The sequence below is a fragment of the Solanum verrucosum genome, unplaced genomic scaffold, assembly GCF_900185275.1.
Source record: "Solanum verrucosum unplaced genomic scaffold, falcon-dt-bn FXZP01000150.1, whole genome shotgun sequence".
In the NCBI taxonomy this organism is placed as follows: domain Eukaryota; kingdom Viridiplantae; phylum Streptophyta; class Magnoliopsida; order Solanales; family Solanaceae; genus Solanum; species Solanum verrucosum.
In genome coordinates, this window is record NW_026020371.1 from 3241781 (window position 1) to 3267530 (window position 25750).

Sequence of the window (25750 nt, forward strand, 5' to 3'; positions counted from 1 at the left end):
GGAGGAGAAATTGAGGAAGAAAAGGGGGCACGAGGCCAAGAGGGCCCGATTGGAGAATAGGTTCCCTAAGGGTGCTAGATTTCATCAAGGCCGAGGAAACCCTCATGTCAACCGGGGATTTGCTATAATGTTCCTAGACCTCAAGGGGGAGGTGAAGTGGTTCTATGGATGTATGCCCTAAGTGTGGCAGGAAGCATGGTGGTCCTTGCATGAAGGGTTCGGGTGCTTGCTTGAATGTGGAGAAGTGGGTCATAAGAGGTTTGAGTGTCCCAAGATCCGCAACAAGGTCCGAAGTGCTAACACTACTCCTTTGGGTAGAGGTGTTTCTCAAAGTGGTGCCCCAAGGGACAATCGATTTTATGCTTTGCATGGTAACAAGGTGTTAATGAGACCCCGGATGTGGTGACCGGTATGTTGCAAATCTTTGATCTTGTTGTTTATACTTTGATTGATTCGGGTGCCACCCTTTCCTTTGTTACCCCCTTAGTTGCTAGAAAATTTCATGTCGAGTCGGAATTGTTGCATGAGTCATATGAAGTATCTACTCCCATTGGTGTCTCTATTGTTGCTAGAAAAGTGTATAGAATTGTCCGGTTTGCATATTGAATAAGTTGTTGCCTTGCGATCTTGTTGAGTTGAACATGGTGGATTTTGATGTTATTCTTGGGATGGATTGGTTGCATGCATATTATGCTTCTATTGATTGTAGACTCGTAAAGTCAAGTTCCGATTTCCTAATGAACCCATCCTTGAGTGGGAGAGCCGGGATGTTGTGGTGAAGGGGAAATTCATTTCTTGCATTAAAGCCCATAGGTTGATTTCGAAAGGGTGCTTGTACCATATTGTGAGAGTCAATTGATTATTTAAAATGTAGACTTTGTTCAATTGAAAATGATTTTTTTCATATTAAGTGTGCGCACATGTGTATAATTTGATAGTAAAAGATGGTATTTCTCAATTTGGAATTTTTTGTGGAAAAAATTAGACTTTCTTGTAATTGGATTTTCAAATCTAAAATAAAAGTTAGAATTACAGAATTTAAAAATCGTTGTAAAGAATGTGGACTTGCATCTAGAAAAGTTCCAAAAGAAGTATGCACTAGATGGAATTCTTTATTTGAAATGTTTGAAGTTGCTTATATTTATCAAGACCCGGTACAATTAGTTTTAATGCTCATAATGCGGACCCGAATTTAAGAATTGGCTATGAAGATTGGGAAAATACAAAAGAACTTATTGAATTTTTAAGTGTTTTTTATAAAGCAACAAATGCTGTTTTTGGTCAATATTATCCAACTATTTCTTCTGTTTTAGTAAATATTTGTGCTATTTCAATTGAATTTGTAAAATATAGAGGAAAATATCGATTTAAAGATTCACTTGCTTTTATGATTGAAAAATTCAAAAAATATTTTTTCCCTATTCCTCAAATCTATTTGATTGCTACTAATTTCAACCCAAATTATAAATTAAAAGGTGTTGAAAGAATAGTTGAAAAGATTTATGCAAATTTAAAAATTAAAGATGATGAAACTCATAGTGTTGAAGATTGTAAAAGTAGCATATATACAAAAGCTAGAGAGTTATATTATACTTATAAAGCTATGGAAAAAAATATTCCAATAGTTGAACCTCCATCTTGTAGGCCTAGAAGTGATGATACGGATGATTGGATGGATGATTATCTTGAGCTTGAATCCTTTACTAATAATGATTTTGATTTATATTTCAATCAAGCACGGAAAAATATTAGACATGAAGAAGGACAACTTCAAACTCAAATATTAGTATGGTGGAAGAATCGTGAAAATCAATTTCCGACCCTTACTAGGGTTGTTTGAGATGTGCTAGTGATTCAAGCATCATCGGTCGCTTTGGAGAAAGCCTTTAGTGCGGCGAGATTTATGATTGGAGATCATCGATATTCATTAGCAAAGGATAGTTTGGGGAAATATCGATGTTGTTTCGAGATTGGGTCAATGAAATACCGGTCTACCACAATTAAGTAGCCAAATAGAAGACGAAATAGATGAAATATTTGGTGATAATAGTGATGATGGCATGGAAGCAATGGAAGAAGAACGACAAATACAAGTTCCAAAAAATGTTTCTTTTGAAATGATACAAAAGTTACGACAAGATTTGAAAAATAGTTCCAATTGTTAGTAGTTAGTAGTTAGTACAATAATTAATATTCAATACCTAGATTATGTACTCTTTGTCTCTTTCTAATATTTGTATTGTACAATTTATTTATTTGAATAAATATACGGCTATTCGCCTTTGATTTTCTTTTAAAATAGTCTCTTATATTTAATCCAAGTCATTTTACAAATTTAATTTTCAACTATTTTAATATTAGTTTAAACTTTAATACAAAATTGAATTTTAAGGTTTAATTCAGCAGAAGATGATTTCCGGTGTTACCCATCCATTAGAAGATGATCTGCCTTGCTCCTTACTTTTTGGATCAACTTGTTTTTCCCCATGTACTCACTGCCTGTCACTATTTACGTTGGTAGCATTTCATGTTTCTCATTCTTCTTAGCTTCCCCTTTCTTGGCAAGATTCTCCCTCCAGCATTCAGTATTGGAGTGTTTGTATTTATTATAGAAACTACAATGAGTTGGTTTCAAGGCGTATACCACATTTTGTTCTATCACTTCTCCATTTGCGTTCTTGAAGAACACTGAGTCAGCAAATTTTGCCCCCATCTCGACCACCACTAGAATTCTAGCAAAATTAAGGCCTTGTTTCTTCTCCGTGTTCTGATCCGCCATCAAAGATTTCCCCACCAAACTCCATATCTTGCTTAAGCCTAATGGACTCATATCTTCTTCTGGATGGAACCTTTGAGAATTTCCGGTAAAAACGGTTTCGGTAAATAAATTTGGTAACGAGGACCGGTTCCAGTAAAACCGATCTTATTGATCCGGTCCTATCCAATCGCCATCCTTAGATTAGATATCACATCAATGTATGACTTAGTTTTCACCCTCACACCAATTTACATTAGATTATTAGATAGAATCCACTAAATCTATGTTGTTAATTCTTTTCTCATTAACTACCTGTTTGGTCCGGCAAGTAGCAACGAGGTGAATTCTACCGTTGGCCACCATTAAAAAGACTTCTAAGCAAAAGAATTATCAATACATGCATAAACACTATTCAAGAATTACTTAATTGTTATTCATACGTTGTTAATTGCTCATGGTTCCCACAACCCTAGTTGTGAATTTAGTTACTCATGCTTAAAAGAACACTATTCATGTTTTGATAAAGAGAATTCATGAACTTACTATTAGAGTAGAAGGAACCTGAAATATCCAATTGAATTTCAAAGTCAAAATCTTGTAAAACGAAATTCGGAAATCAAATTGCTAAAGTTGCAAGTTAATTCCACTAAATATCAAGAACTAAAAGTAAACAATAATGTTTAACCCCCAAAACAAGGTTTACATACCATATTTATAGAAAAACATGTCCTAAACAAAAAGGAAACAAAATAAGAAAATAAACTTCTGGAACGCGACATCAATCAACGACTCGACCTATGGACCGTGGGTCGACCTACGGTCAGTAGGTCCCTTCCGTTGGTCAACACTTAGAACATTTCAGCAGGACCTGGAACCTTCACTCTCAGATCATCAACGACGGACGTGCAAGACGGATCATAGGTCAACCTACGGTCTGTGGGTCCTCTTCTGTGGGTCCACACTTAGGAATTTTCATCAGGTACTCGAACTTCAACTCTCTGAACCCATTCGACGGATGTGCAGGATGGCCCGTGGGTCGACCTACAGTCCGTCAGTCACTTCGTAGTTCCACACTTGGTCATAATTCCCTGATGATCCATACACTCCTACCCAACGACGGTTCGTCACAAGACCTACGGTCCGTAGACCACTTACGTGGGTGGCACCTTCTGCATACTTTCAGCTGTCATCTCACTCAACCACATCCAAGCCTATTTCCTGTAAACATAACACACAAAACATTATTTCTAATACAAAATGGCCCTAGACACACACAACTCTTAAGTGAAATGTATTTAAAATACCGTAAACTCACGGTATATCACTTATATTCATTTTTATTGATTAAAGCATACATATGATAAGTTATAATTTTTTCGTATCAATACAATACCAAACATTATAAGAGTCATTCATATGGAGTTTGATTTACCATTTGAAGAGTAAAATTAAAGTAGAAAACTTGCGGTGTATCTGAGAAAATTTTGAATTTCCTAGAGTGTTTAATGTTAAACAAAATTAACTTCACTCTTACACCACTTCTTCTTAACCTTTAACCTTAAATTAGAACAGAAATGGTGTCTTAGATGGATAATGTTTTTATAAAAAAATAAGTGGATTTTTTAATTTATTTTTTTTGTATTTAGTAAGTAAGCCAAAAAAATTTATATATATTTAGACAAATACTATAGAAGGTTCAGTTGGGAGGTAAGGGTGTGGAAAGATAGGGTTGAAGGGTATGAGGCAGAGGCGTATCTGGGGGGGGGGGGGGTTCATCGGGTTCACGTGAACCCATGGTCCCCTCCCGAGATCATATATAGTAGTGTTATATTTTTTTTAAAATATTGAAATATAGATGTGTGAACCCACACTTGAAGTATCACATAATGCGATTATGACTGGGTGCACCTCTCTCCGCGAGGTTAAAAATTTGAATTTTATATTTATCTTATTTTATTTTTCTTTCTAAAATTAAATAACACTTCTCTAAGTGGTAATTGGTGTGTGCGTCCAGGGGCGGATTTACGTTTAACCAAGGGGGTTCATTTGAACCCCTATCGTAGAAAAATTACACTATATATATACGATTAAATTTTTAATTTATGTGTATATATATAATATTGAACCCCCTGAACATACACCAAAGGCGTAGCTCAGTGGTGTTGTGGGTTCAAGAATTTGTGCTGCTGCACGCGAGGTCGCGTGTTCGAATCCGAACAGAGGCAATTTTTTATCAACTTATATTTTAGGTGTTTTAATTGTTTTTTTAAAATAATAGGGAATCCGAAAACGACTTTAGTTCCAAAAAATTAAAGCCCTGATAGGAAATTTAGGATTTATTAGTTTAATCCCTAATTACAAAGTCAAATATTAAAAAACTCTTTTCTTCTTTTAGGATTTTTTTACGTTTTATTTTTTCATCGCTCTTCTTCCTTGTTGGGCGTTGGCTGCTGCTTGTCACTGTTGGTTGCTACTTGTCGCTGCTGCTTGCTGCTTCTGTTGGATTGGTCATTATTGAAAACTTGAAGTCTATATCCGCAATTGTTTCTTTCATCTCCATTAATAACTACTTCGGTAAGTTTTTGGTTCCCTTTTTTCTTACTAGATTTCTATATACCTTATTTCGTTATTTCTTGATGTGTTTCTTTTAGTTGGCTGAATTATTGATATCATTGAAGTTTCAATTTTTTTGTTTGGCTAATTTAATATATTTTCTTAATCTAAAATTGGAGAGATAGAGAAATATAATTTAATAATTAAATAACCATTGCTTAAGCTTTTTGGTTTTGGTCCTTATTGTGTGTATGTTTTTTTTTAAATAGTTCTTATTGTGTATTTAATTCTCTTAAATTCTAACTAAACTTTTACTTTACAATCCAGTCTTAATATTCAATGAAGAAGTATTTTACCCCAATGTTAAAATAAAGTTTAGCCTCTCATAGTCATAGTCAATCTAACCAAGAGAAAAATATCAATCATTCAAAAGTACCATCACATTTTTCTCAAGAATTTGATTTGAGTACTTTAAAGTTTGATCCCGGTGAAAGAACTCCAATATTGAATTATCATCCAAATCATCGTGATGTTATTAGAAGGGCATACCTTGTGAGTGGTCCTTGTCAACCTCGCTTGGAGGAACATGAGTACCCTCAAACAAATATTTCTGGAGCAATGTGTTGTTTTAATCATGAATGGTTTGATGATGTATATCATGATTGGTTGGAGTACAGTGTTAGTAAAGATGCAGCCTATTGTTTGAATTGTTCTCTATTTAATGATCATAATATTAATCAAGGTGGAAGTATTTTCATGTATAGGATTTCAGAATTGGAATAAAAAGAGTGGTCTTGACAAGCATATTGGTCTGCAGAATAGCCCACATAATCGATCAAAAAAGAAATGTCAGGATTTACTACGACAATAACAATCGATTCAATCTGCATTTGAGAGATAATCTAATCAAATTAAACATGGATATTATATCCGCTTAAGTGTTTCGGTTGATGTAGTAAGACTTCTCATAACTCAAGGACTAGCGTTTCGAGGTGATGATGAATCTAAATCATCACTTAATAGGGGTAATATTCTTCAGATTCTCTCATGGTATGCAAAAAGGTGTGATAAAATTCATGATTATGTACTTGAACATGCCCCTCAAAATGATCAAATGACTTCTCCAATAATTCAAAAAGATATTGTGAGTGCATGCAAGATAGAAACAGTTAAAGCTATTCTCGAGGAACTAAATGGTGACTACTTTGCCTTACTAGTTGATGAATCTTTTGATATTTCACGCAAGGAGCAAATGACTATTGTATTACAATATGTTGATAGAATGGGATTTGTGATGGTGCAACTTATTGGCATTATTCATATTCAAGATACTAGTGCATTATCCCTGAAAAAGACAATTATTAATTTACTTGCTCAACATTCTTTGAGTCCATCACGTGTGCATGGACAATGTTATGATGGGGAAAGCAATATGCAAGGTGAGGTCAATGGACTTAAAATGTTGATTAGGGAAGAAAGTAGATCGGCTCATTCTCTACATTGTTTTGCTCATCAACTTCAACTAACTCTTGTTGGGGGTCTCTAAAAAATGTGTTGAAGTGGGAAAACTTGTAGTATTGATCTCAAATATTTTTAATGTATTGGGATCTTCTTTTAAGCGTATGGATGATTTACGAGATTCTCAAAAAGCAGAAATTCAAGATGCATTAGATATGGGTGAACTGACAACCGGTAGGGGCTTGAATCAACAACTTGGTCTTTCAAGAGCTTGTGATCCTCGTTGGGGATCACATTATAAATCCTTTAACAATTTTATTCTTATGTTTGGCTCTATTGTTGAAGTTATTGAATCAATTGCTCTTGATGCACGAAGTATGGATGAAAGAACCAAGGCAATGTGACATCTTGAATCTTGTCGAACATTTGAGGTTGCGTTCATGTTGCATTTGATGAGAGATGTATTAGCAATCACAAATGAGCTCAATAAATGCTTACAAAGAAAGGAGCAAGATGTTGCAAATGCCATGCTACTTGTTGAAGTAGCAAAGAAAAGGTTGCAAGTTTTAAGGGATGGTGAATGGAATTCTCTTATTGCTAAGGTATCTATATTTTGTACCAAACAAGAAATTTTGATACCTAACTTTGAGGAGCCATATGTTAGCTCTTTAAGATCACGGCGAAGACTTGCTCACTATACAGTCTTACATCATTACCGTGTTGAAGTGTTTTGCAATATTATTGATTGGCAACTTCAAGAGCTTAATGATCATTTAAATGAGGTAGCTATTGATTTGCTCCATGGAATCGCTTGTTTGAATCCAATTAACTCGTTTTCAAGTTTTGACAGCAAAAAAATAATGAGGATGACTGAATTATATCCAGATGATTTTGATGAACTTAATATGGATACTCTTGAGAATCAACTTGCAAGTTACATTGTTGATGTTCGTGATGTTGATGAAAGGTTCTCTGATCTAAATGGACTTTGTAATCTTTCCAAAAGATTAGTCCAAACAAAAAAAACATTCAAATTATCCTCTGGTGTTCCGCTTAGTGAAACTTGCTCTACTTCTACCAGTTGTCACTGCATCTATTGAAAGAGCTTTCTTGGCAATGAAGTTTATCAAGAATGACTTGCGAAGTCAACTGGGTGATGAGTTTTTTAGTGGTTGTTTGGTGCCTTTTGTAGAAAAAAGAGGTATTTGATAGTATTCCTAATGATGCTATTATTAAGACATTTCAAGATATGAAACCTAGTAGAGTATAATTGTAATGATCTATTTAAGTTTTTAGATATATGTGCTCTAAATTAATTTATTTTATCCGACCCATTTATTTGTGGATATTATTTACGTGATTAATTATTTTTTTAACCCCATTGATGAAAATCCTCCCTCCACCACTGTGTTTGTCTATATATATATATATAAGAATTAATTTTAAACCTATAATTTTAAAATTTTAACGGTTTTCAGTAGTAATAAACTAAATGGCAAACCGATTAAATTTATTTTATAACTGTGCACCCATCATCTCAAAATTCTGGATACGCCTCTGATACGAGAAATGGGGATGAAGATGAGGTGTGTTGGATGTTGGGGAGGACATAATCAATCTGAAATATCACTAGCTAGTGCAACTTATTTTCCCTACTTTCACAAGGAAAGTTATTTTTCGTATTTTTACAGAGTTTATGTAAGCTGAGTCATGTAAGGGAGGTTAGGGTTATCATAGTTTCTAGAAAAAAGACTACCAATTAAATCATATCAAATTGAATTGATTTTTAGATGATGATTATTATATAAATTTATAATTAGAGTGAATAATTAGATAGATTTTTTATTTTATAAAAATTAACCAAAATAATATCGAACCAGTATCATACCAAATAATGTGTAAAATATATTTTATATTTTAAGTTGAAAATAATAACATATTAAACCTTTTGGTTTAGACGTCGTGTGATGGAAGGGACTCCAAGCGGCTACATGAATAATACTCAAAGTCCCAACACCAAAACTTATTGTACTACTCTGATCTAATCAAAATTAAATTAAATTAATACTAACATCTCGACTTTCGAATAGTATCTGCTAAGCTACAAGGTACTCCGCTGATTTTTTATAACAAACTACAAGTTATTAGATATTTTTTCTCTCTTATGATTTAAATTTCTCTTATTTGATACTTAATTTAAGTAAACTCAGTTATTTATTTTCATTTTGATGATTTCTTCTCGCTTGTGTGATTTAATCTTTTTATTTTATCTTTGCTTAGTATTGTTTTACACTACCACAAAATAATGAGATGAATCTCTATTCTTGTTTTCTTTCCTATTTTCTTGATTCATCACTTTTTAAACAATAAAAATATTTAATGAGAGGTATAAGCATACGATAACACGTTCTAACTTTTTTATTATTATTTTTATAAGAACATAAAAAATTAATCAAATCGTATTGATAGTATAAAGAAAAACCAAAATGAAGGGATATTTTGAAAAGTAATTTTGATTATATAAAATAAAATAACTAAAAATTGATATGATAAATTTTTTATAAAATAACAATACAGTAAAACATCATTAAATTAATACTCGGTAAATTATTAATCTCTCTAAGATAATACAATGAAAAAAACCAACGTATTTCAATAAGATAATAAGATAATATATTTTCAGAAGACTCCTATATAAATATATGGTCCCATTAAAATTATAAATTAATAATTCTTTAAAAGTACAAATATATCTAAGACAACTTAGTGAAATATGATTATATTGTTAACCTCATAAAATCAGTTGATTTTGATAAAACGACTCTTAACAATTCACAGGAAAAGAAATAAGAAAGCAAAGGAGCCAAGCATATAGCACGAAAAAGGGAAGTGATACGATCTGATAACCAACGGAAGAAAGGAAAGCCATGATTAGAGGAATTCCAAATCAATTCAACATACCCACAATCCTAGCAATAGTTCAATCTAGCAAAGACTAATTCAAAGATCAGCAATCCAGCCAAGAATCAAGTGGGCTATCAAGATAAGGAAGTCAGCAATTCATCCAAGAATCAAGGGGGCTATCGAGAGAAGGAAGAGAATCAATTCAAGCCGAGATTCGAGAAGATCATCTAAAGAAGGAAGTAAAACGATTTGATCATGCACATATCTAATATGGACATGAATTAGCAAATCGCCTCAATCAATGAATCTCTCAATATCCTTGATTGAGAGAAACACCCTTGGGGTTTTTCCTTACAAGAGAAAGCAGCATACCTATCTATATAGACCTCATTTAGTCTTAGTTATCAAGTACGGACTTCACTTGAACTTGTACTATTTTCTCCTATTGTCATTCATAAAAACATTATACTCTCATAAGTAAACAATTGAAAAAAGAAAAGAGAAAGAACGATCTAAGTGTAAGTTATACAAGTAAAGGTTGTGTCAAAGTAGAAGATCTGATTTGCATATCAGACAGGGCTCCGAGTAGAAATACTTCGTAAACACCCAAGTTCTCAACAAGCTGTTAAGAAAACCCTTGAAACCCAAGGGGACTGAAAGTAGGCACCACATCGATGTTCTGAAACAGTATAAAATTCTCTGAGTCCTTTACTTACTGCATTTACTCTTATCTTATATTGTAAAACTAATCTGCAGGTGAGTCGACTAAAGAATTTTTTTAATTTACCCCCATCTTCACTTTCAATTGGTATCAGAGCAAGTCTCACAAATAAAGTGATTAACACATGAGCAAAGATATATGGCGAACTATCAAATCCCTGATGCTCTCCTTCAAGACGGGCATTCCTCAAACCGACCCCCTTACTTCTATGGTCAACAATACTCTCATTGGAAAGACAGATTTAGAATTTTTGTTATCTCAAATGACCTCCTAGCATAGATAGTCATCACGAAAGGACCAAAGCCAATTCATGGATTCACTGGAAAGGACGCTACTGACAAACCCTTTGATCCAAAATTCTTTGACATTACAAAGGAACAACAAGAGGTAATCTAAACTAAAGCTAGGGCAATAAGCTTATTGTATTGTGCAATTAGCAAAGCATAATATGAAAAGATTTTTAATCTGTGAAACTGTGAAAGAAATGTAGGACAAACTTGAAGTTACCTATGAAGAAACCAACAAAGTCAAGGAAGCTCAACTCAGTTTACTGAAAAACGAATATGAGTTGTTCAAAATGGCAGAAGATGAAAACGTTGAGAACATGTTCTTAAGGTTCAGTAAAATCATTTGTGAGCTCAAGTCTTTGGGTATGATATACTCAAATGGACTACAAGTCAGGAATCTTAATAGAAGTCTCTCAAAAGCATGGGAAACTAAAGCAGCCATTTTAGAAAATGGAGATCTGGAAAAACTGACTTATGACAAACTCAGAGGAAATCTTATGGCTTATGAACAAAACCATATTAACAGATACCACAGAGATGATAAAAGATAAACGGTCACATTCACTGCTGGAACTACTGAAGTTGAAGAATAGGTGGATGAAACTCAAAGTGAGGGAATGACCCTCATCAATCGAGGAGTTAGCTAAATGTCGAGTCAAAGGAGGCAAAGGCATCAACAAGTTTCAAGAACAATGAATACCAAAGAAATGATGATCGATGCTACTACTGTGAAAAACCAGGCCACATTAAACAAAATTATCTAGAGCGAAAACGGAGAAACAGCCGAAGAAGTGAAGATTCAAAAAGACTTGAAGCCTGGAGTCAAGGAGAAACATTTGAAGATGATCATGATGAAACCGCCAACATATGATTCATGGCACTAGAGGAATCAAGTTAGGTAAGACCTTTTAACCATTCAAATTTCAATGACTTACAGAACTCTCTGATATGGTTACTAACGAATTGCAGAAAGTTATCGATGAATATAACAAACTTGCTCAAGAAAAGAAGGACTGGAAAATTCTTCTAGAAGCAAGTCAGATTGAAGTCGACTTGCTGGAAGAAGAACCGGAGGAAGTAAAAATGCAGTTGAATAGAATCAGAAAGTCTCCTAGTCATAGTTCCATTAGATCCAATAGATCTATCTTAATTGTCTCCTATAATTCCTCTTTTCATTTTACTGAAAACTCCGTTCAAATTACTTGTTTTACTTGTGGTGATATAGGCCATAAATCTTTTTACTGCAGGAAATATTCCTCTGAAAAATGGATTTGGAGACCAAAAGTTGTTAATCCTAACCCTCAAAGACCCAAAAATATTTGGGTACCTAAAATAAATTAATCTATTTGTCTTGCAGGAGCAAACCAAGAAAACCTAAAAAAAGAGAATGTGGGTAATAGACAGTGGATGCTCCAGACATATGTGCGGAAAGAAATAAAACTTCAAAACTCTTACAAAATTGATGGAGGATATGTACTATTCAGAGACAATGCAAAAGGAGAAGTAGTAGAAGTCGGATAAATCACTCTCAGCTCATCATGAGATCTATCAGAAGTATATCTTGTAGTCGGGCTCAAACACAACTTGCTTAGCATCACTCAACTATGTGATATTGGATTCAAAATCTCATACAACACTACAAATTGCACCATCAGACATACGACTAAGGATATCACATTCATTGGAGATTGTGTTGATAATATCTACGTTCTAAATAATATTAACTTACTTACACTTACATGTATCACTGCAGTGTCAAACAAATCTTGGCTATGCCATAGAAAACTTGGTCACATAAGCATGCATGCCCTTGAAAAATTTCCCAGACTTGAACTAGTCATTGGACTTCCAAAGTTAAAATTTGAAAAAGGACCATATATGTGACGCTTGTCAGTATGATAAGCAAACTTGTTCTTCGTTCAAGGTCAAGGATACTGTAAGTACCACTAAACCTCTGCAACTTCTGCATATGGATCTCTTTGGTCCCACTCGAATAGCTAGTATTGGTGGTAAGAAATATGCTTTCGTCATTGTCGATGACTTCTCAAGATCCACCTGGTCATAATCCTATCTCATAAAAATGAAGCATCCATTGACTTTGAAGTGTTTTGTAGAAAAATCCAAAGAGAATCAAGATATTTTATTTCTACAATTCCTAGCGATCACGATGCAGAATTTGAGAATAAAGTGTTAGAGGATTTTTGTGATAAAAATGGTTTCACTCAAAACTTATCATCTCCTAGATTACCATAGCAAAATGGTGTGGTAGAAAGGAAAAATCGTTCATTACAGGACACAGCCAGAACCATGCTTCTTAATTGAAATCTCTCTAACCATTTCTGGGCAAAAGCAATAAGTATCGTGTGTCATATTCTGAATAGGTGCCTTATCAAACAGTTATTAAAGAAAACTCCATATGAAGTATGAGGAGGTTAGAAGCTTAGCATTAGCTACTTTCATCCTTTCGGATGCAAATGTTTCATGCACAACAACGACAAGACAAATCTGGATAAGTTTGATCCAAGAAGCGATGAAGGTATATTATTAGGTTATGCACCTATCAATCGTGCATTTTGAGTTTTTAATAAAAGCACTTTGAGTGTTGAAGAATTTGTTGATGTTGGTTTTTATGATACTAACCCAAGAATGTAGGAAGTAGAAATTACTGATGATGAAACTAATCCTACTTTGAATACTGAAAGTCTCACAAACATGTCAGATCAAACTACACCAGATGAGTCGACTACTCTAGAACTAGAGCTGACTATCCTAGTTGAAAAGACTAGCATTCCCACAGAATGGATACATAACTCTAGGTATCCAAACCACTTCATCATGGGTAAGACAACCGACTAAATACAGACCAAAGCTTCATTGGAAAAACAAGCATCTGTAGCACTCGTTTCTCAAATTGAGCCTAAACATATAATGAGGCAATTGATGATGAATCCTGGAGACAAGCAATGAAAGAAGAACTTGATCAATTTGAAAGAAACCAAGTATGGACTCTTACTGAAAGACCGAAAAACTGTTCAATTATTGGAACCAAGTGGGTCTTTCAAAATAAGTTAAATGAAGATGGAAAAGTTATTCGCAACAAAGCAAGATTGGTAGCTCAAGGATATTCCCAACAAGAAGGTATTGATTACGATGAAACTTTTGCTCTGATAGCAAGGTTATAATCCATTCGTATTCTTCTCGCATATGCATGTTTTAAACGTTTTAAACTTTTTCAAATGGATGTAAAAAGCACTTTCTTTAACTGTTTTATAAAAGAAGAAGTTTTTGTCAAACAACCCCTAGGGTTTGAAAATCCTTTTTGTCCTGACTACGTTTACAAACTTTTCAAAGCAGTTTACGGTCTCAAACAAGCTCTAAAAGCTTGGTCTGAGAGATTAAGTACCTTTTTACTTCAAAATGATTTTCGATGGGGGAAAATTAACACACCACTTTTCATTCAAAGATCTGGTGCATATATTCTTACACCTCAAATCTATGTTGATGATATTATCTTTGGAAGTTCTAACCCCACTCCATGTGAGAACTTTGCTAATCTTATGAAGAGGAATTTTGAAATGAGTCTAATAGGAAAACTCACATTCTTCCTTGGATTACAAATCAAGCAGTCAATTGATGGAACGTTTATCAATCAAACCAAATATACAAAGGAACTTATAAAGAAGTTCAGCCTAAAAAAGGGAAAAGCATTCGGAACTCCCATGAGTCCATCTACTTGCCTTGAAACAAATGCACAAAGAAAAGATGTGGATGAGAAAATGTATCGTGGAATGATTGGGTCACTATGATCGGTTCACTACTCTATCTCACTGCAAGTTGACCAGATATTATGTACAGTTTATGCAAGTGTGCACACTTTCAATCTACTCCAAAAGAATCACATCTCACTACAGTAAAACGAATCATTCGCTATTTGATTGTTACTACAAACTTGGGGCTATGGTATCCTCGCTCTTATCACTTTAATTTAATTGGATACTCAGATGCTGATTTTGCAGGTGACAAAAATGATCGCAAGAGTACTAGCGGAACTTGTCAAATTTTAGGACAATCTTTGATCTCTTAGCACAGAAAAAAAAAACCTCAGTTGCACTATCAACTACAGAATCTGAATATCTAGCCGTGAAAAGTTTTGGTACTCAATTATTATGGAGGATACATCAATTAGTTGATTATGATCTCTCTTACAAAGCGGTTCCTATTTTTTGCGATAATACTAGTACCATTAGCCTTTCTAAATATACTATGCATCATTCTAGAGCTAAACATATTAAAATTCGACATCATTTTATTAGAGATCATGTTGAAAATGGTGATTTCTCTCTAGAATTCGTCGATTCTGAAAATCAATTAGATGACTTTTTTTTTAAAACCCCTTCTTAAGGAAAGATTTTGTTTCCTTCAAAATTGTGTTGGTATTACTTGTTTTAATTAATATGATTTTTTCCTTGTATGTCTTTAATGTGTTTTTCTTTTTCAGATTTTCTGACCTTAATTATTACATGTTCGCCCTTTCCTCTTCTCCATAATTCCCATCTTTTCACTTCCTTTAAGACGTCTCCCCTTCATTTCTGATTGTTCTTCTTTTTTTTTCAAAAACCTTACCATTTTCTTCCCCCTCTTTATTTATCTTCTCTCTTTTTTTTCTCTCATAAAATATGTCTAGAACTCGCTCCATGGCTTCTCTCAAGAACTTAACTTCTTCGAGTTCCTTCGAAGTGAACATCATGTCTCTCTTCTGATTCCTCTGATGAATCACTCAATTCTCCTACCTCTTCCGTCAAAAGAAAAGCTTCCTCTGTCAAGAAGAAGAATCAGAAGAAACCTCGTCCTAATGCGTCAGGATCTCTCTCCTGAATACGTGCAAAGATTCTGTGCAGTCGAATAAAGAACAAGTATGACAGCTTCAAAATTCAGCCTATTGTCTATGGACGTGCTATCAATCTGAGCAAGTTGAGGGACTCTCAATGTCCGGTAAGTTCGTTTCTCAAGGCTCAAAAACTCTCCTTATTGTTTAGTCTGTGTGGTCTTGAATTTTTTGAAAATGTTGTTCGACTTTTCCATGCAAGTCTCCGCATTTCTACTAATAGTGGTGAGGCGGAAACCCTTGTAATGGGATGTCGTATTATTATCAATGAACTGTTGTTTGAAGATGTGTTTGGTACTAAGTTTTTTGGTGTGATTTCGTCTATGAACAAAGCTTGGCCCGATGATTTTGAGGTTTCTCTAGAAGGTGCTAAGAGAGTTGTAGCCGAGCCAGACTCTGACTTATCTAATTTTGGGACTCTATCTCTTTGTTTTGAACATTGCCTTCTAGCACATATTGTTGCCACCACTCTTATTTCCAGAAAAGGATCTCTAAGTAGTATTTCTACTCGGTACGTGTGTGTTCTCTACTTCTTACATAAGAAATAACCCATCAACTGGGCGGTTTGGTTCAAAGAATACATGCTGGAAAGTGTTGAAGACCCTAATGTGTCTACAAGTCTGTCGTATGGGTTACTCATCTCACGCATCTTGGTGGATCATTTCATGGATCTCTCTATGTTTACACCTATTGTTATTAATTCTACTTATGACTCTATTAATTCTACTTATGACTCTCGTACTTTCTCTAGTATGGGGTATGTGCAGGTGGAAAACAAATGGGTGAAAAAGGACTTTGTTAAAGCGAGAGCTGAAACCGTCAAACCCACAAAGATCTTTGTAGAGTCACGCACCTGGCGGTGGAACTTGGTTTGGAGACTCTTCATGATGCTATCATAAAGGTATTTCGCCTTCAAAATAATACGAGCACTAACGTTGGTAAGTTATGTTTTGCTATGACTGACATAAAATAGGAAGGAATCTCCACAATCAACAAGTTGACTCTCTCTAAAGTGGAGTCAACTCCTCAAACAATGACCTTGTAGTCACTGTTCAGACCTCTTACTCCAGTCTCTCTAGAAATGTGGAACGCTCCTACAACTCCTTTTGTGGAAAGGTCATCAACACCCTTAAATACTTTCTGGGTGATCGCTAAAATCTAACCTGGATTTTTTGGTTTTTGTCTGCTACTTTTGAACTATCTTTCAATAGGTGTCCCTACTTCTCTCTGGTTTTTGTTTTTTGGATTGCTTATTGAGGACTCTTTGTCCTCCTAACTGTTGCTCTGCTATTATCTATTGGTACCTCGTTTGGCTTTATCATGTGTCCTAGTTTTTTTTCTTTTTGATTAATGCAAAAGGGGAGGGTTTGTTTCCACAATTTTCATAAAGGCAGGGAGAGCTAACACAACCAATGAAACCATAAAGGCAGGGGGAGCTACAAATCAAACTAGGATCTACAAACAGACACATCATGAAAAACAGGGAAGCTCAATTATCTCTCTAAAAGCATTATATTAAAATTGTGAATTAATTGCCATTATCAAAAAGGGGGAGATTATTAACCTCATAGAACCAATTGATTTTGATAAACGACTCTTAACAATTATTCGTACCCTTCACAAGAAAAGAAATCAAAAGGAAAAGGAGCCAAGCATATAGCACCAAGAAGGGAAGATATACGATCTGATATCCAATCGAGAATCAAGTGGGCTATCAAGAGAAGGAAGACAAAAATCCATCCAAGAATCAAGGGGGCTATCAAGAGAAGGAAGAGAATCAAATCAAGCCGAGATTCGAGAAGATCATCTCAAGAAGGAAGTAAAACGATTTAATCATGCACATATCTAATATGGACATGAATCAACCAATCGCCTCAATCAAGGAATCCCTCAATATCCTTGATTGAGAGAAACACCCTTGAATTTTTCCTTACAAGAGCAAGCAGCCTATCTATCTATATAAACCTCCTTTAGCCTTAGTTATGAAGTACGCACTTCACTTGAACTTATGGTATTGTCTTCTGTTGACTTACATAAAAGCATTGTATTCCCATAAGTATACAATTGAAAAAGAAAAGAGAAAGAAAGATCTAAGTGTAGGTTATAGAAGTAGAGGTTGTGTCAAAGTAGAAAATCCGATTTGCATATCAGACAGGGCTCCGAGTCGAAATACTTTGTAAACACCCAAGTTCTCAACAAGCTCCTAAGGAAACCCTTGAAATCCAAGAGGGCTAGAAGTAAGCACCACATCGGTGTTCTGAACCAATATAAAATGTCTGAGTCCTTTACTTACTGTAGTTACACTTATCTTATATTGTTAAACTAATCTGCAGGTGAGTCGACTAAAGGAATTTTTTAATTCCCTCCCCGCCCTTCTTCACTTTCATCTACTGCATTTTTGTTTTTTGTAAAAACTTAATTCAATAAATATGATACATAAATTAATAAGATACAATGATTTTGATGTAATCAAAATTAACCTTCATTGAATCTTAAAATACTTTTAAATTAATAAATATTAATTTATCGATTAAATAATACCTCTAAAAAGTAATAATATTTGATAATCCCACATATATTAATTTAGTGATATTTTAGTGTACCATTAACACCCCTGGGAAGAAAAACCAAAATGATGGGATGATATGAAGACAAAGAGTTGCAAGCCACATATTCTCTTATAGTCAATCATATGCATTTGAATTTTTATAAAGCAACCTTAGCTTTCAAAAGTGGGGTTTTAATTTATTATGAATTTCCCTATATAAAATAATATATGTTGTTCAATTATTTTGTTTCCCCTTTAAATAATATATGTTGGAAAGATGATTCTTAAAATAAGAAATTATACTATATTGGTACAAGTAGTAAAGTAGATACTAAATTTTAATGAAGAGGGCATAGTTTGTCGGCAAGGATACGATACGAGGTTTTAATGCCTTAGACGTGGCCATTTCCCCTCCTTGCACAAACTCTCCCCATTTCGTTTTTAAAAAAAATTAGAACAATTTGATCGGTTATTTTTTAAAAAAGATATACCATTTCAACTTTTCAGGAATTTTATAATATATGATAGGATTAAAATTAGATTTTCTAAAATTATCTCAATCACATCAATTTCTCTTTGATATCGATGCGATTCAATTAATTTTTAATTTATTTATTTTTACTTTTAATGTATCATCTCAGAACACACCATTACTAAAATATTTATTTTATGAATGTGTTCTAGAAGAAGCACTATAATATATTTTTTCACCAAAAAGCTAAGAATGTAAAATCTTGTTGTCGTATTATTTGATCTTAAACTTTTAAAAGGAGTGCTTGCGTATATTGATTTTGCCGTATTATTTGCTAATTTCTATTATAGTATCTTTGAATTTTAAACCTAATTAATTGAAAATTAATTAAAAGGCAAAAACCCAAAGACATCACCAGGACCTAGGTTTTATTCATATTTGAAAAATGTTATAAAATACATTTTACTATTTAACATATTGTTAATTTAAAAGGCAAAGGCCCAAAGTCATCACCAAAAGTCTAGGACGTAGGTTTATTCATACTAGGTAAATTGCATGCGCTTCGCGCGGTGGTGAACTACGTCAATAATCTACTTCTAAACATTTGATTATATAAGTGTTTTCGAGTGGGTACAGCCCTACGATAAATTGTCAAGAATATTTTATCCAAAGATGAAATAAAATATTTTTTTAATCTTAAAACCAAAAAGATTCTAAGTGTTTATGCATTTTGTTATTAATTCTTCATTTTACTGTAGTTATTCATCACCAAAGTCTTTAAAAAAGATATGTAATTATTTCATTGTCTATATTTGTATTTTCAAAAGTGGTACAAACATTTTATTCATCAATTGCAATAGTTTTTCTCCTATTCAAGACCTCTACATACATAATCTAAATATTATACATCTTATATAATTAGTTGTGTACTTGATAAGTTAATTAAAATTTAAAAACACATCTCTTGGAGTTCAATGAAATAACGTATGTCGTTCAAATAATTTGAATTAAATGATGTCTTGGCAAGTCCCTTATTCAAAATCATTCGCAGTTGATGACACTACTTTGATAGCCAAAAGGCATATTTTGTTGTGTATGTTTCGATCAATATGGTTAAAACTTTATTTTTTTGCGACTTTTAATCTAATGTTTATAAGGAGATAATTATTTCTGTAATATTTGATTAATATGGATTCATCCTATTTTGAGGGTAATTCATTGACTCCAATCCAATATTTGAACCCCAAACTTTTGATAAAGGTTGAGTACAATACTTACCATCCCACTACATTCCTTTATTTTTTGGATGTCACTAATCGATTGAATGTTTTGATAAGATAGAAAGTTGAATAACTAAAACTCCAAGGTAGTGTGGAACCATCATAACTTCAGAACACTCAAAAGTCCCTTCTTGGACATCCCATGGATCTTTTAGCCACTGAAATTCTATAAAGATCAAAGTCATTTATTTGACAAGTTGAAGAATTCTAATCTACATGACATCAATAGTCTAATGATTACATCAAACTCTTGACTAACATATCTAATCTACATGACACCAATAGTCTAATGATTACATCAAACTCTTGACTAACATATCTTTAGTTCAACATAGTAATCAAAAGCATAAACATAAACAACAAAGTTTGAAACATGTACTCAAAAACAACAATTAATAACATAAGCATAAATTAATGACTGTAAAAAAATATATCAGGATCTGTATCAATATAATGAAACGAAAAGGAAAAAATCGAGCTCACTGAATGCACATTGTCCCCTTAAGGAAATTATTCCCCTCTAGTACCCGAGGTTTAAAGGAATAGATCCTCTCAGGATAGAATGATTTTATTCACCAGTGTATTGATATAAAAACAATAGTGTCAGTGAGACATTCAACAAGAGCAAAGTACACGAATATTTAATTATGCAGAAGAGAAGAAGATCAGAATTTCCGTTGTTTTAATATGAGAGGAAATTCCTCTATTTATAGACAACAAAGGGTAGTGTGAATAAATGTTTATTGTGCCTTATCGGAAAGGTCACAACTCTTTGGAAAAGTCACAACCTTTCATAAAAGTCACAATTCTTCATAAAAGTCGCAACTCTACGCAAAAGTCGCAACTTTTCATAAAAGTCACAACTTTTCATGAAAGGGAAGACTAATTTTGGAAATAAATAAATTAAAAGAGAATCCTGGTTTGTGATGGCGCCACGTAAGTGGGCCTAGGGTTTTCTTTTATATATATATATATATATATATATGTGTGTGTGTGTGTGTGAGATTTGAAAAATATTATAAAATATATTTTTAAATAAAATTTAACATATTGTTAATTTAAAAAAATATATTGCATTTGTAAGGTTGTTCAATTCAATTTATTTATTTTTTATAAATTTAAAAGATCATCCCAATTGTTCGGTACAACAATACACTTGAATAAAAGTCCATAAATCTATTAAAAATTATATAAATCAATTCAATACAATTAAATTCAATTGGTTCATCAATTTTCATATTCTTTTGACACCCCAAACAATATCCATATCATTGATTCTTCATCCCAATTTCTACTCCTCAATCCTCTAGCCACCGCAAATTCTCCCATAAATCCTCCTACAACCATTTAGAACAACCCTCAAATAAGATTAATTCTTCTTCTTTAGTTAACCCTATTGCATTGAATACTCTAGCATAAGTGATGCCCATTTCTATTAAGAAGGTTGATTATATAGATGGAAAGTGAATAATCAAGTTCAAGTGGATGTAATCTGAACTTATAAGAATGAAGACTATAAGAGAATTTGGACTACATTAGTACTGATTCAATTTCATATGATTGCTCAGAGCTTAATGATCTTCGCATACAAATTTCAAACTAGTGTGTAATCAAGGGTGACTAATATTAAATTCCTTAATGATCTTCGCATACAAATTTCAAACTAGTGTGTAATCAAGGGTGACTGTAATATTAAATTCCTCATAAACAGTAAAAGAGTATACATTGATTATTCAGTCTCAATCAACTTAAAACTACTTAAAAAACAATCTCAAATTTCAGATATGAAATTTTTTCGATAATTCAAGTCTTTTTATATATAATTCACTCGAAACAATTCATGTTGGTGATGCATGGTATAGTGCTGAATGGTCATTTGTGGTAATAAAAACCTTATTGTTATAAAATAAAGACTGAGTACTAAAATTAAACTAATAACAACCAAGAAGGAAAGAATGTAGTAGAGAGATAAATAGGAAACTTGTCTTTTATTTTTGTGCTTTTTTCTATATAAGTTATAATGCCTTTTATAGGCATAAAAAGGGTACAATGGACATTCCTTAATTCATTTACAACACTCCCCATTGGATGTCCATGTAAAATAAAATTCTTAGTGAAGTAACAAGTATAAATAGTTGTTCCTAATACGCATTACTTGCTGCCTCATTAAAAATCTTATCAAAAAAACCCAGTGAGATAAAACCTTGATTAAGGAAAAAAGAGTACATTGCGTATTTTACTCCCCCCGATGAAAACCATGATTCAGTTGTCCAAGTTTTCTCATTCCAATCATGTATACCATCTTCTCGAAAGTTGCGGTTGGCAAAGACTTGGTAAATAAATCAGCCACATTATCACTCGAACGAATCTGATATACGTTGATATCACCATTCTTCTGGAGCTCATGTATGTAGAAAAACTTTGGTGAAATGTGTTTTGTTCTATCTCCTTTATGAATCCTCCCTTGAGTTGTGTTATGCGTGTTGCATTATCCTCATATAAAATTGGGAAAATCGTATATAATAGCAAACTATTAATTCAAATTAAATACTATAAATATAGTTTGATTTAATTGTACCTCATGGCAAATTGTTGCTATTTCACTTCTCTCCTGGCGAATCTCGCTCGCCACTCTCGTTCTCTCCCTCGCCTCTCTCATTTTTTATACAAACGCAAGTGTATAAAGTGTGTTTGTGTTTGTGTTTGTATAAAGCGAGAGAAAAAATTGTATATATACATATATTTTTGTTCCCCTCTCTCCCCTCTCCCAAATCTCGCTCGCCACTCTCTCAGATCTCGCTCTCTCACTCGTCTCTCTCACTTTATACAAAAAACGCAAAATGTATAAAATGCGTTTGTGTTTGTATAAAGCGAGAGAAAATAGTATATATACATATATTTTCATTCCCCTCTCTCCCCTCTCCCAGATCTCACTCGCCACTCTCCCAAATCTCACTCTCTCACTCGCCTCTCTCACTTTATACAAAAACGCAAATGTATAAAATGCGTGAAAATTGTATATATACATATATTTTCGTTCCCCTCTCCTAGATCTCGCTCGCCACTCTCCTAGATCTCGCTCGCTCACTCGCCTCTCTCACTTTATACAATTGATCTTTTTGTATATGTATACCAAAACAGATTATACAACTGTTTTTTTTGTATATGTATAGCGAATTATACATATATATGTTTGTTATGGAGCGCAATTATGCAAACTTTGCTATAACATACAAATATGAATTTTGTGTTTGTTATATGTGAAAGTTGCTCTATAAAATTATGGGTACTATGTCGCATTTCAAACCACATTTTTCTCGAATAAGGTGTATTATGGATCTTAACCACACACATTCTCGGCTTGCTTCATGAATAGCTATTATTTCAGTATGATTTGATGAACAAAAATATTGTTTGTCAAATGCTCTATTTGCAAACCAAGACATAATTTTGTCCTTCCAAGATCTTTCATCTCAAATTCATTCTTTAAATAATCGATTGCCAAAGTACAAAGATATCGGAATTAGTAAACCCCCGATTTACTATAGATTGTGCCTCAATTGCAGTAATTTTTGTCCAATACAATCGAGAAGATAAGGTTGTGAATTTTCCTACAACATATGTCTGCCCGGAGACATTTTTGGTTATACCAAGATATTCAAGATTCATTTCATCAATTGTCTTGATATGATAATCATTTTCACGAATATCTTTGAAACTCAATAAGTTTATCCGAGACTGAGAGGAAAACATAGTATTATTTATTATGAGTTTAGTTCCATTAGGAAAAATTATAATGGTTCTTCTGAAGACCTTGATCAAATTAGCACTACCAGATATCGTAGTAACATTCATATTGTTCATATTTAAATGAGAAAAATATTTCTCATTTTAGAATATCGTGTGTGTTGTACCAGAATCAATCAAGCAAATGTCTTCATAATTTGATAATTTGCTTGGAGAATTATCCATATCTTCAAAAGTAATGAAATAAATTTATATTAAATCATTAATTATCTTCTATTAAATAATTTATGAAATATAAGAAATAATGAAAGTGTTAAAATGACATTTGAATCATTATAATGATCAAATACTATTAATGCATAAGATCTTTATCACTCAAACCTTTAACACTAAACTTTAGTCTAGTTTAACATGTCTAAAATAAGTATTAATATAATTATCTAATTTCTTGTAAAACATTTGAGTGACAAAAGAAAAAGTTGTTGTTTTCACTTACTTTATTTAGATAGTGCATCTACTTTTATTTTAAATATAACTTTATATATTTCCTTTTATAGTCACAAAACGATAAGAAGAAAATAGTATTGTAATATACTCCAATTCATATTCAAATCATTAGAAAATTCCAACTCATATTTACATAGATGTTTTAAAAGGGACTCAATGAATATACATGGATAAACATGAGTACTTTAATTATTTACTTCCCACATTATGACCAGTACAAAACAACAAATATTAATAACATTATTATTAGCATATATCAACCATGATTATTCTTCCATATCCACAGAATCATCACCAATCAAGTGATTTATCTTTCCTTCAGGGTGTGTGAAGAAATTTGTTACATCCAAGTGTGTGATGTCAACATGATCACTGATAAAATTAGCTTCAGGATTTTTATCTTTTTTTCTTAATGATGTTTGGTAAAGCTCAACCAAGTGTTTAGGAGTACGACAATCACGTGCATAATGACCTCTTCCACCACATCGAAAACAGTTTGTTTTAACTGCTTCACGTTTCTCATCTTTTCCTTTTCCCTTTTTATAGTGATTTTTCTTTGGTGAATGATTTACACCAGGAAAAAGATTTCGCTCTTGGTCATAATTACGACCACGTCCATGTCCACGACGTCTTCCGCCTAGCGTGGTGGGCGTACACCTCATTCACTTCAGGAAATGGTGTATATCCAGTAGAACGATTCTCGTGATTTTTCATTAACAAATCATTATTTTGTTCAGCCACGAGAAGATGAGAAATAAGTTCAAAATAATTCTTGAAACCCTTTTCTCGATTTTGTTGTTGTAGAAGCACATTCGAGGCATGAAAGGTGGAGAACGATTTTTCCATCATATCAACATCACTAACCGTATCTCCACATAGTTTCAATTGAGAAGTAATTTTGAACATGGCAGAATTATACTCATAAATAGACTTAAAGTCTTGTAACCTTAAATGCATCCAATCATATCGTGCCTTTGGATGAATGACAATCTTCAAATGGTCATATCTTTCTTTTAGATTATTTCACAGAACGAGTGGATCCTTGACTGTAGATATTCAATTTTCAAAATTTCGTCAATATGAACGTAAGAATATCATTGCTTTAGCGCAGTCTTGTTTTGATGTTTTATTTTCAATTTTAATGGTGTCTTCAAGACCCATTGCATCCAAATGAATTTCAACATCCAGTACCCATAAAAGGTAGTTCTTGCCCAAACTATGAAGGGCAACGAACTCAAGTTTAGTAAGATTAGCCATAACAAAAAGAAGAAATATAATAATACCTTAGCCTTCAAATTTAGTCTACAAACTTTGAGATGACAAAGTCTCGTGCTGATAACGTGTTATAAAATAAAGATTGAGTACTAAAATTAAACTACTAACAACCAAGAAGGGAAGAATGTAGTAATGTTTACCAATTCTCACAAAAAAAAAAGGAAGAATGTAGTAGAGAGATAAAATAGAAAACTTTTATCTTTCTTATTTTTGTGTGTTTTTCTATATCAGTTACAATGCCTTTTCTAGGTATAAAAAGGGCACAATAGACATTCATTTATTGATTTACAGCACTTATTTTTTTAAGTGGAGTATTTTTTATGTAAGAAATATATCTAATGAACATTTTGTCTAA

General features: G+C 33.1%; 2 protein-coding genes across 5 annotated transcripts in view; both read left to right on the top strand.

Annotated features, from left to right (window-relative positions):
* LOC125838361 (protein TONNEAU 1a-like) overlaps nt 1-25750 on the top strand; it is a 1213107-nt gene that overhangs the window by 1029656 nt on the left and 157701 nt on the right. The window lies entirely within an intron of this gene.
* LOC125838434 (uncharacterized) lies at nt 6426-7173 on the top strand. Its single transcript, XM_049517493.1, has 2 exons — nt 6426-6755; nt 6931-7173. Exons 1-2 carry the CDS (start codon nt 6426-6428, stop codon nt 7171-7173), a joined length of 573 nt encoding a protein of 190 aa, XP_049373450.1.